Below are 12,685 nucleotides of genomic sequence, written 5' to 3'. Positions count from 1 at the left end.
AGCCTTTGGAAACGCAGCTGTGGTGAGGTCCTGACTGGGCTCTATTTTGTCTCTGTCACAGATCTCACAGTACATGTCCCAACGTGATACCGTTTAGATTTATTTAGTTTTGTGTTTGTTGTTTTGTAATGTTCATAGTGAAATCCCAGTTACAGGGTCCTTCAGTCCTTCACAATAGCTTGTTTGAGACAGCAGCCTGGTGGGTCATTTACAACCTACTGTTTGGTTCCTTATTATTATGGAGGGAAGTTACTGTAGTAATAATAGTAACCTGTTTTGTCACAGTAGCTCTACTGTGTGTGCAGCTGTTTAACACAGTTCTGCATCATTCATTTTGACACAGTACAGTGGCCATTTGCATGAAATTTGGGAAGTCATGTTTGCACAATCATATTCTTAAAAAAAAATGTAATCAATGTGTTATCAAGGGCTCCCGAGTGGCGCAGTGGTCTAAGGCACTGCATTTCAGTGCAAGAGGCGTCACTGCAGTACCTGGTTCGACTCCAGGCTGCATCACATCCGTCCGTGATTGGGAGTCACATGGGGCGGCGCACAGCTGGCCCGGGGTAGGCCGTCATTGTAAATAAGAATTGGTTCTTAACTGACTTGCCTAGTTCAGGATAAATACATCTAAGCCAAGTGTCATATATTTCCATTAGTTATGTAATGGTTATTTTCCAGCGTTGTATAATGCAATGCTTGATCAATTTGATCTGTATCCCATAATCTATTCCACTTTGATCTTATCTTCCAAATGCCCCCAAAAAATTGTATTTAATATTTTTTGATATGTATTATAAATTGTTACATTTGTGCAATTTATTATTTTTATTTTTTTGACCACCTTTTAACTTGGCATCTCAGTGACGCCTCTTGCACTGTGATGCAGTGCCTTAGACCGCTGCGCCACTCGGGAGCCCGAATGTTGAAAGTACTTTCCTGAAGTACTCTGCTAGTATTACTAGTACAACAGAACCACAGTCGGTGTAAAGTTGATCAAGGAATTGGCAAAGAGGAAACCACAGTGTCAAATGTTTATTGGGTGAGAGAAGAGAACAGGGTAAAGGTTGCATACACGTGCACATCCACTACAGCTTGTCTCTGGTGTATCTCTGATTAGATCAAACCACACATTGTGCAAGTCACAATCAGTATATGGAGGTGTCCCCATACACCAGTCACAGCTTGAATTGATTCACCTTCAGTCCACTAGGTCATGCCTGATAATGCGCCTCCAATATCTCACCTTCTGCAGACTGATGCTGTGTTACAAAGTTATGTGCCTTTCAACCACTGTGTCCTCTCTAAATCACTCAGTTTCAGGCTGCAATTGAGAATTTATTAATTGTATATCCTTCATACAAGCTACCCAGAGGCAACTGCCATCTACTGGTCTAGAATGTTTATAACATGTGCTAATTAGAAAATGGTGGAGAGTACTTGGCTAGCAATACCCATAATGGCTATATAATGGAAGGAGAGATGTGATGCTGCATATTGTGAATAGGTGATTTCATGCATCTTTTAGTTGCATCAGAATGCAAAAGGACCTGGCAATATTGGATTATCTATACATTCTTGAATTCACAATGAATGAATTGTCAGTTTTTTTTGTTTTGTCAAATGACATGCATCGACAGATACGTTGATATAAACATCCTATCAAGACACATGGGATATGATCATTTAACAAGGTGAGCACAGTATTGAATAGGCTTGGGAGATATAGTGGGGCAAAAAAGTATTTAGTCAGCCACCAATTGTGCAAGTTCTCCCACTTAAAAAGATGAGGCCTGTAATTTTCATCATAGGTACACTTCAGCTATGACAGACAAAATGAGAAAAGAAAATCCAGAAAATCACATTGAAGGATTTTTAATGAATTTATGTGCAAATTATGGTGGAAAATAAGTATTTGGTAAATAACAAAAGTTTCTTAATACTTTGTTATATACCCTTTGTTGGCAATGACAGAGGTGAAGACTTACAGAAAACATTTGACAAGGTTTTCACACACTGTTGCTGGTATTTTGGCCCATTCCTCCATGCAGATCTCCTCTAGAGCAGTGATGTTTTGGGGCTGTTGCTGGGCAACACGGACGTTCAACTCCCTCCAAGGATTTTCTATGGGGTTGAGATCTGGAGACTGGCTAGGCCACTCCAGGACCTTAATGCTTCTTACGAAGCCACTCCTTCATTGCCCGGGTGGTGTGTTTGGGATCATTGTCATGCTGAAAGACCCAGCCACGTTTCATCTTCAATGCCCTTGCTGATGGAAGGTTTTCACTCAATCTCACGATACATGGCCCCATTCATTCGGATCAGTCGTCCTGGTCCCTTTTGCAGAAAAACAGCCCCAAAGCATGATGTTTCCACCCCCATGCTTCACAGTAGGTATGGTGTTCTTTGGATGCAACTCGGCATTCTTTGTCCTCCAAACACGATGAGTTCTATTTTGGTTTCATCTGACCATATGACATTCTCCCAATCTTCTTCTGGATCATCCGAATGCTCTCTAGCAAACTTCAGACGGGCCCGGACATGTACTGGCTTAAGCAGGGGGACACGTCTGGCACTGCAGGATTTGAGTCCCTGGCGGCGTAGTGTGTTACTGATGGTAGGCTTTGTTACTTTGGTCCCAGCTCTCTGCAGGTCATTCACTAGGTGTGGTTCTGGGATTTTTGCTCACCGTTCTTGTGATCATTTTGACCCCATGACGTGAGATCTTGCGTGGAGCCCCAAATCGAGGGAGATTATCAGTGGTCTTGTATGTCTTCCATTTCCTAATAATTGCTCCCACAGTTGATTTCTTCAAACCAAGCTGCTTACCTATTGCAGATTCAGTCTTCCCAGCCTGGTGCAGGTCTACAATTTTGTTTCTGGTGTCCTTTGACAGCTCTTTGGTCTTGGCCATAGTGGAGTTTGGAGTGTGACTGTTTGAGGTTGTGGACAGGTGCCATTAATACAGGTAACGAGTGGAGGACAGAGGAGCCTCTAAAAGAAGAAGTTACAGGTCTGTGAGAGCCAGAAATCTTGCTTGTTTGTAGGTGACCAAATACTTATTTTCCACCATAATTTGCAAATAAATTCATTAAATATCCTACAATGTTATTTTCTGGATTTTTTTTCTCATTTTGTCTGTCATAGTTGAAGTGTACCTATGATGAAAATTACAGGCCTCTCATCTTTTTAAGTGGGAGAACTTGCACAATTGGTGGCTGACTAAATACTTTTTTGCCCCACTGTATAGACCGGGTATTTATTAATATTTTTTAGACTATTTTTCTCCACAATTTCGTGATATCCAATTGCGACACAATTACGATCTTCTCTCATCGCAGATGCGAAAGTCGAGTCATGCGTCCTCCGAAACATGACCCGCCAAACCGTGCTCCTTAACCTCTTTGGAAATGGGGGGCAGTATTGAGTAGCTTGGATGAATAAGGTGCCGAGAGTAAACTGCCTGCTACTCATGCCCAGAAGCTAGAATCTGCATATAATTAGTATATTTGGATAGAAAATACTCAAAAGTTTCCAAAACTGTTGCAATAATGTCTGTGAGTATAACAGAACTCATATGGCAAGCCACAACCTTAGATTTCCCACTTCCTGGTTGGATTTTTCTACGGTTTGTAGTTTTTTAAAGTGATTGCCTATCCAATATACTGTCTATGGGTTCAGATTGCACTTCCTAAGGCTTCCACTAGATGTCAAGTCTTTAGAAAATTGTTTCAGGCTTCTATTGTGAAAGGGGAGCGAATAAGAGCTGTTTCAACCAGTGGTCAGGCTGAAAGCCTCGAGTTTGTCGCGCCCGGCCGTGAGCATGAGCTCCGTTCCATTTTCTTTCTAATGACAAAGGAATTGTCCGGTTTGAATATTATTGAAGATATATGATAACATCCTAAAGATTGATTATATACATCATTTGACATGTTTCTACAAACTATAATGGAACTTTTTTTGACTTTTCGTCTGGACTTTGTAAGTGCGCTTTGTGCATTCGGATAACTGGACTAAACGCACAAACAAAAGGGAGGTATTTGGACATAAAGAAACTTTATCAAACAAAACTAACATTTATTGTCTAAAATGGAGACCTGGGAGTGCCATCAGATGAAGATCATCAAAGGTAAGTGATTCATTTTAATGCTATTTCTGACTTGTGACACAGCCATTTTCCAACCAAGGAGAGGTATGGTTTTCCGTGGCTAGGCACTGACCTAACAATCGCATGGTGTGCTTTCGCCTTTTTGAAATCTGACACCGTGGCTGGATTAACAAGAAGTGTATCTTTAAAATGGTGTATAATACTTGAATGTTTGAGGAATTTTAATTATGAGATTTCTGTTTGAATTCGGCGCCCTGCAATTTCACTGGCTGTTGGCGAGGTGGGACGCTAGTGTCCCACATATCCCAGAGAGGTTAACACCCGCCAGTTTAACCCGGAAGCCAGCTTCACCAATGTGTCGGAGGAAACACCATTCAACTGACGACCGAAGTCAGCCTGCAGGCACTTGGCCTGCCACAAGGAGTGATGAGTTAAGTAAAGCCCCCCGGACAAACCCTCCCCTACCCGGATGACGCTGGGCTGATTGTGTGCCACCCTATGGGACTCCCAGTCACGGCCTGGGATCGAATCCGGGTCTGTAGTGACGCCTCAAGCACTGCGATGCATTGCCTTAGACCGCTACGCCATCTTTTGATTATTAAAAAAAATATAATTTGAATATTTGTTGCTACTTTTTAAGTAAATACCTGCTGTCAACTTGTGCAATGTTAGAAGATTGCCTTCATTTTACCTGTCACAATTGTTAATTATGAAGCTTACCGTTAGTCCCCAGTCACGTGGTGTTTGTTTACAAGCACACAATAAGGAGAGTCCGGAGCCAGAATAATGTTTGCCTGCTAGATATCTCATAACTATTAAGCTAACTTTCTAAAATGTGCTAAATGCTCTGCAATGTGCCATTTTGATTTGCAAATTTAGTAGCTAAGTGGTTAGCTTCTTCCAAAATCAAGCTTCGCTTGGAAACAGCAGAGAATCCCCCCCCCTCGATCAAGCGCCTTTTTCTAATAATTGTTTTGTGTGCAACAAACTGTGAGTAGCATGTTTGAGTTACTTGTATAACTTTGAGCTGGGATGTCTGTCCTGCAAATGGTTTAGAGCAGAGATTGTGTGCAATGCGCTCTTTAGCATTTAGTTAGTTTTCTCTATGGGATTATACATGTACTTATTAGCATTGCTAACATTTGGATTACATAGGTGAAGTGGGGTTTGAAAATAGCCCTCCTTGTGTTTAGTGTTGCTATTACAGAATATCCCGGGATGGTATAAGGTCGGTATAATCTGGATACCGCCCAAGCCTTGTGTTGAAATAGGAATTGTTTATTACTAGAGCTACAGATTTGATCATGAACACTGAGACCTGCTGTGAGTATTAATTGAGCAGGATCAACAGATTTTCTTTATCGTTCATATGATCAGTTTGCCAGTGCAGCTTAATACAGAGATTCTTTCTGCACATCTTTGTCCACCTGGTTCTCCCTGGAAACACAAAAAACAAGTATTGATTTCACCTACTAGTTTCCATGGCAACATAGCTGTTTTGGGGAGGAGAGCTCTACTCCACTTTTCTTTTAAGAAAAGCATAATTAAAAAGGACAGAATGAGATGAAGAAAGACCGTGAGCAAAATAGATGGAGGAAAACATGAGGAGTGAATGCTAGAGGAAGATAGATTGGTGCGGGTTACCACAGCAAGGTGTTGTGCAGGATATGACTTCTGATGGTTATTTTAATCTGTTTGCTCCTGTTCTATATTGACTTTGTCGTTTGAGTTTCTTAGAGATGCAAACTTCCCCTTATCTATTGTGAATTTCGTGTTTTGTGTTTTATTTGTGTGTGTCCGTCCAAGTACATGCACTTTACGTTCAATTAAAAATGGTTTTGAATAATTACTTTTGTTTTCAAGATAAATATGTGATGTAGAAATAGTGTGTAATGAAAACCCTCCTGATTTCACAATATGGCTACTACATTTCAAGCATCTCCATCTCAGGAGGGAGATGCGATGAAGAACAGCTAGCTTACTCTCACCTAGAGAGCGAGATGTAAATAAAGGGAATTTGTTTGTTCTTTTACAGGGGGAGGGAGATACAGGGAGGAACTGCTTATTTGTTCTATTAGACAGGAGAGGCAGAAAAGGAGAGATGCAAATAAACGAACAGCCTGTTTGTCGCCCTCATTGAAGCTAAGGAACCCCGTTAATTAGAATTTACAGAGAAATGGCTCTGGTGTACTAGTGCAGAGAGAGGGCATCAGAAGTAAAAGGAACAGCTTGTTGATTTGACTGGAGGGAAGGTGTCACTAATAACGGAACAGAGGGATGGAGACGCAGAACAGCCTGTTGACATTTCAGGCCATGTGACCAGAAATGCAACAGTCAGTCGTGCAGCTGAAAAATGTGTTTTTTTTTCTCTCCCTCGCTTTACCCCTCTCGTTCTATCTTTTGTTCTTTTTTCCCCTTAACTTTCCTTTACTAGTATCAATTCCCAAATATTCAAGGATTTATGTCACAATAAAGTAAACTGCTTGACTACCTTTTGAGGTCAGTGATGGAAAAACTAGCAGCCGGTTCAAATGTGATATTCGAGCAACCATAGGATGGCTCAATGCATGACCCAAATGCAGAAGTAGGCCTTTTCACACAGTCCTGTATTTTCTCATAGTTCTATAAGGCCATCTCTGTTGGGTGTTGAATACTGCCTTGTACAAGTTGTCAATACAGTGATCATTGTGATTTACCAATGAGCGATTTGTTTAACACTGCCTGTCTGTGTTGGTCTTGTATTCGTCTTCACAAGTGTGTAACCTATATGAATGAGTGGTTGACATTATTTCTCTCCTCTACTGGTCTCTAGCCCACGGGGTACATGGAGGCTGCCCTGTCCTACAGCACCATAGAGGACCTGCAGCTGCTCTCCTGGGATAACGCCCCCAAATACTGTGTGCAGCTCAGCTTCCCCGGGGGCACCGTCCTCCTGCAGGTATGTTCTGTCCCCCTCCCTCCCTCTTCATGTCACGTGTGTGTGTGTGCCAATCGTATCTTTTACTTGACTATGTGCCCTAACAGGCAGCCAACAGCTATCTGCGGGACCAGTGGTTTAATTCTCTACAGTGGAAGGTAGGATTACTAAGTTGAAGTATTCATTGGTTTGCGTTCATGGGGGTTCAACAAGATTCACAGCACTTTGGGCAGAGATTTTATCTGTAGTCTACACAGAACGCTGCATACATTTCCTTTATGCATTTTTGCGTTGGTTTGATAAGCACATAAAACTGTATCTGTATGTGAGTATGTGTGCCTCTTTATTTCCAACCAGAAAAAGATCTATAAGTACCGTAAGGTTCTGAACAACCCAAGTCGCTGGGAGGTGGTTCTGAAGGAGATCAGATTGCTGGTGGACATGGCCCTGACCTCTCCCCTGCAGGATGAGTCCATCCACCAGGCCCCCCTGCAAATCATCTCCACCCTGCTGGCTGAGGTAGGCCCATCTGCAGACCACACACACACACACACCTGCTACTGGGAGGTCAGCTCAAAACCCACAGATGTCTGCTGTTTGGCAGAATAAAAGTTGTTTGGGAGTGTCTCTATTACATTTATTCGTCTGAGCTCTCTGTTGCTGATCATACCAGTCTTATTTCTGTTGTCCCCTTCCTCCTCAGAACACCAACCTCAGCACTCAGGACCATGAGAACATCATTGTGGTGAGTTTGAAGTTGCTGTTATAGTGTAATGGTGGATTCATCGGGATGTGTTTGTGTCCCTAACCCCATGGGACCTGGCCACTAGATATGGGATGTTGCAGCTCTTGAGGTACAGTTTAATGTACACTTTTTTTTTTACATGGGAGAAGTTGCTCACCTCATTTACCTGCCTTGGGGTGAATTACGAGCTAAGATGATGAGAGAATTCTAGGTACACCGGTGTATTTTTAGGGTGAATTCTGCAGTAACTCTTGGGAATTACAGGCTAGGCTTAAGCTCTCGTGGACATATTATGTAAACATCAATGGTTGAGCATCTGACCAAATTATGCAAGATTTTAGTTCAGGCTTAACCGAGATTAGGCTAGCACTCTCTTTATGCACCCATGGAAGGTTTATCAGCTGTATGCCCGGGCTACACTTGGAATACACTGTCCAACGAAATGCTTACTTACAGCTTCCTTCTCGATAATGCAACAACAATAAGAAAATATAAGAATACGAACATAAAGTAAATGGCTCAGTAGAATAGAATACACATTTTAGCATAAGTACAATACAGATGGGCACAATTTATAGTCCAATATTTACACATGTTTTGGGGAAGGGGTATTGGGGGCAAAATGTTTAAATTGTGTGGTATTTAGCAATAATAATATGAGTCTGGTAGTAGCAGTTGTAGAGTGTGTGTGTGTAGTGTGCATGTCTGTGCGGGTGCGTGCGTGAGAGAATGCATGTGCGATTTGGTGCGGAGAATCAGAGCAGGTGGTTGGTTCAGTTATCTTGTTCACTAGTCAGATAGCTTGTAGTACTTTAGTTTATTTTTTGTACTTTTGTCCCTTTTCATCCCCAATTTCGTGATATCCAAATGTTAGTTAGTCTTGTCCCATCGCTGCAACTCCCAGACTCAGGAGAGCCGAAGGTAGATAGCCATGCATCCTCTGAAACACGACCCTGCCAAGCCGCACTGGTTCTTGACACACTGCTCGCTTAACCCGGAAGCCATCCGCGCCAAATGTGTCGGAGGAAACACTGTACATTTGGTGACCGAAGTCAGCGTGCATGCGCCCGGGCCATCCACAAGGAGTCGCTAGAGTGCGATGGGAGGAGGACATCCCAGCCAGCCAAACCCTCCCCTAACACAGACGACTCAGGGCCAATTGTGCGCCGCCTCATAGGTCTACCGGTCGTGGCCGGCTGCGACACAGCCCGGGATTGAACCCAGGTCTTTAGTGCCTTAGACCACTGTGTCACTCAGGAGGCCCGGCTAGTACTGTTTCACCCAATTGATGTATACTGTATTCTAGTCATGGCTCATACTATATAACTTATTATAAAAACAATTGCTAGGTATTACTGTGCTGTTGGAGCTAGAAACACAAGTGTTTCGCTGCACCTGCTATAACGTCTACAAATCTGTGTACGTGACCAATAAACTTTCATTTGATCTAGTAGAAACTGTCTCTGAGCCTGTTTATCAGACCTCATGCACATGGTAATTGTAAATAGAAGATCACATGGCTGGGGAAATTGTGAGGTTATATTAATCAGTCCTGTCTCTGGTATCTCTGTGTGTCCCTAGGCCATCGCTCCTCTCCTGGAAAATAACCACCCTCCACCGGACCTGTGTGAGTTCTTCTGCAAGGTAAAGATGGGCCCCACTTCAACCTGTTGTCAAAATCAAACCCCATAACTGCCTTGGCCCTTCATGCTTGTGTAACAGAGTTGAATTGGTAACCTCACTACTCCGCTTGAAATGCCTCCACCTGCGCCATCGAATAGTTAGCTTTTCAGTGGCGTAGCTGGTTAAGGCATTGTCTAGAGGGTGGTCACGTGTGTTTGCGAGGACAAAGGACAGATCAAGGTCCGGTAAGAGAAGGAAGCTGTACTGTTAAGCAAGCACTGTGACGTCCCTCACACTAGGGCCGTTGTTGGAGCGGAAGATGGAACCACTTTGCTACCATGGCTGTCATTAACAGCCCATGTACAGTTTATCCAGGCCTAGGTAATAGATTCACATTATTGTTAAGATGATTGAGTGAATGGTTGTTTTGTGCAGCACTGTCGGGAGCGTCCGCGGTCCATGGTTGTGATTGAAGTGTTCACCCCTGTGGTCCAGAGAATCCTCAAACACAACATGGTGAGCTAAGCGTTCCGTCTTGTTCCCTGTATAGGTTCACACTCAGTTTGTTTCTTTTCTTCTGTGGTTATATATTGGAGTGTCAAAGCCCACTGTGCCGCCTCTTGTCCTCTCTCTGTCCCCGTGTTTATTTCTCTGCCTCCTTTCTGTCTGTGCCAGGACTTTGGGAAGTGCCCCAGACTGCGTCTCTTCACTCAGGAGTACATCTTGGCTCTAAATGAGCTCAACGCTGGGATGGAGGTCGTCAAGAAATTCATTCACAGGTGAGTCAGTGACATGTTTTTAGGATGGTGATTTTTTTTTTTTTCTTCCACCAACCAGGAAAAGCTCAGGCCCTAGTTATTTTCAATAGTACTCCATGATTTACTCTGCTTTCTCCCTGTTCCATGGAGTCTATTGGGTGCTAATTGTGTGTGTGGCTGTGTTTCAGTATGCATGGCCCCACCGGGCAGTGCCCTCACCCCCGTGTCCTGCCCAACCTGGTGGCAGTGTGCTTGGCTGCCATCTACTCCTGCTACGAGGACTTCATCAACAGGTGAGTGATCTGCTGTACTGTAGATCCAACACACAGACTCGACTCTCTGGCCCAATGAACATCCCTGGTTAGCTTAGGTTAGTCACCTTCCCTTTTAAACATTTACAGAGGTGTTGACTTGAGTAATGAGTTATCATTATATCATCACCCCTGGGTCCTCAGCCCCTGGAGGAGAACATTTGCTGGATTTCCGTTGCATTGTCACCCCAGAGAATCATTGCTCGGATACATGACCCTCAACACGCTCCCTCTAAGTATACAGGGGCTAATGCCGTTGTAACAGAGGCCTGGCTACAACCCCAGCAGAATGACGATGTATTCTAACTATGGACTTCTGAGTGTTAGTCTTGAGACGATTATGTAATGTGTGATACAATGACTCTCCATTCTTCTATTACACAAAATGGTCTCTCCATCTCCCCAACAAAATCTCTCTCTCTGTGCAGCCGGGACAACTCCCCCAGTCTGAAGGAGATAAGGAACGGCTGCCAGCAACAGAATGAGCGTAAACCCCCTCTGCCCCTCCGCCTACTCCGCCCAGAGCCCCTGACACCCGCACCCACAGGTCTGCTGTCCCTCTCCCCTCCCCCCTCAGCTCCCCTCCCCCCTCCCCCCACACTGCCCCTCTCTCCTCCGCCTTCCATCGTCAACTCCAGTGAGATCCTGGTGGAGTTGGAACGCAACAACAACACTGCCAACGCCAGGCGGAAGGGCCCAGGGGGAGGCGACAGTGAGCCCAACCTGATCGACTGTCTGCTGGTCAGCCCCGCCCTCAACGCCCTGTCAATCCAGCTGCCTGCCCAGGCCGACCGCGTGCTTGGCTGCTTCGCACTCATCCTCAAAATGCTGTGAGTTACCACTACTATTACTGTATCCCCTCTGCCTTACTGTCTGCCTTACTGTGTGTGTTTAAATGTTAACAAGGGTTCATGTTTGGCACTATCTGTGTGGGCTGTGCTGAGTAGCATAACACAGCTGCTGCCTCTGATCTCCTACTGGAGAATCATTCAAAAGGAAGGAGTGTCTGCTAGTGTGTCTCTGAATGGATGGATGACATGGGCGTGACGATGTTTTGCAAGAGGGAAGTGGCACAAGTGGTTCTATTATGTGTGTGGGAACGGGGAATGACTGTAACTGTGACACTTAACAGACAGGAATCTGATCCTCTCCTCGTCCCATTGAATTGATGGGTTTGTTTGGTGTCATAGGGCGACACTCGGGTTACCTCTCGTGATTCCCTGTGTGCCCAGCCCCCTGCTCTCATTATGTGTCCACCTTTCTGTTCTTACTCTTATCTCTTTCTCTCTGCAACCATTCAGGTCTGACTACGATGACTGGAGACCCGCCCTGGCTAGCCTGCTGCAGCCCATCCCATTCCCCAAAGAGTAAGTATACTGCCCTGGCTCTACACCTATCCACTTCCACCTCTTGTGCTCCCTCACCTTTTCCTGGTCACTCCCCGGCCCTCCACCCTTCCTCCTCCAGGCTTTGTGGTCAGGGCTGGGACTTTGGGTGAGGGCCTGTCTCTGCCGTGTAGTGGCCTGGGAGTGGTGTTGACGTGGCTGTGCTGCTGAGGTGCCCTGCTGGGGATGAGGCGCCCCCCTGAGTGGCTGTTGTAATTGGCTCCTCAGTCCGGGCCCTCATTACCAGTCACCTACAGAGGGATGTTGTTGTCACAGCCGGCAGACTCACCTGCTGCTCACCTGCGCACCAGAGCCTAATCCAAGCGTTCAGGCGTCATTAGAAAGGGCAACAACACTCCGACACAACTCCTAGAGGGATTGAGTCAGACAGAAAACACACACCCCCAACTTCCGATAGATTGACATGTATTTGTGTGTTGTTGCTCAGATATGTTCAAACCAATAAAAAAATGGGATGTGTTTCCTATGCGATCCAACTGCAATCTGTTCAACATCTTACTGCATGTTTAAACATGTTTTATTCTCCATTTAATCATAATTATTGTATTTCATCTTGTTTTTAATGTGTATTCTTACCACCTCTTTAGGGCCCTTGCACATGCCAAATTTACAAAGTAAGTATCTACAGCCATGACTTCTAGTTAACAAATCTTACATTTCAGTTACCATCCCACAAGGAAAGCATGAGGATTGTGCCTGACTTGTCTGTCTGTTTTGAACAGAGAGCTGAAACATGTTATTCAGAGGTTTGCAGAGGACCCCAGACAGGAGGTTAGTGTGTGTGTGTGAATCTCTGACCATACATCACTGTTTCGCC

At 44.5% G+C, this 12,685-nt stretch overlaps 1 protein-coding gene across 2 annotated transcripts in view; it reads left to right on the top strand.

The window, feature by feature from the left end:
• The window catches only part of LOC110494415 (C-Maf-inducing protein), a 37,429-nt gene that overhangs the window by 16,927 nt on the left and 7,817 nt on the right, over window positions 1–12,685 (top strand). For both annotated transcript variants that reach the window (XM_036953831.2, XM_090205693.1), the window contains exons 2-13: window positions 6,921–7,046; window positions 7,133–7,183; window positions 7,383–7,544; window positions 7,729–7,770; window positions 9,352–9,414; window positions 9,829–9,909; window positions 10,069–10,172; window positions 10,340–10,444; window positions 10,891–11,292; window positions 11,764–11,829; window positions 12,456–12,482; window positions 12,591–12,639. In XM_036953831.2, coding sequence (XP_036809726.1) covers window positions 6,921–7,046; window positions 7,133–7,183; window positions 7,383–7,544; window positions 7,729–7,770; window positions 9,352–9,414; window positions 9,829–9,909; window positions 10,069–10,172; window positions 10,340–10,444; window positions 10,891–11,292; window positions 11,764–11,829; window positions 12,456–12,482; window positions 12,591–12,639 — 1,278 coding nt within the window. The remainder of the gene's footprint in view (window positions 1–6,920; window positions 7,047–7,132; window positions 7,184–7,382; window positions 7,545–7,728; window positions 7,771–9,351; window positions 9,415–9,828; window positions 9,910–10,068; window positions 10,173–10,339; window positions 10,445–10,890; window positions 11,293–11,763; window positions 11,830–12,455; window positions 12,483–12,590; window positions 12,640–12,685) is intronic.

The sequence above is a fragment of the Oncorhynchus mykiss genome, chromosome 2 (assembly GCF_057628025.1).
Source record: "Oncorhynchus mykiss isolate SJ-2025 chromosome 2, ASM5762802v1, whole genome shotgun sequence".
Taxonomy (NCBI): Eukaryota; Metazoa; Chordata; class Actinopteri; order Salmoniformes; family Salmonidae; genus Oncorhynchus; species Oncorhynchus mykiss.
The sequence above is the reverse complement of the archived record's forward strand: the minus strand, read 5'-3'. Positions and strand labels throughout refer to the sequence as shown.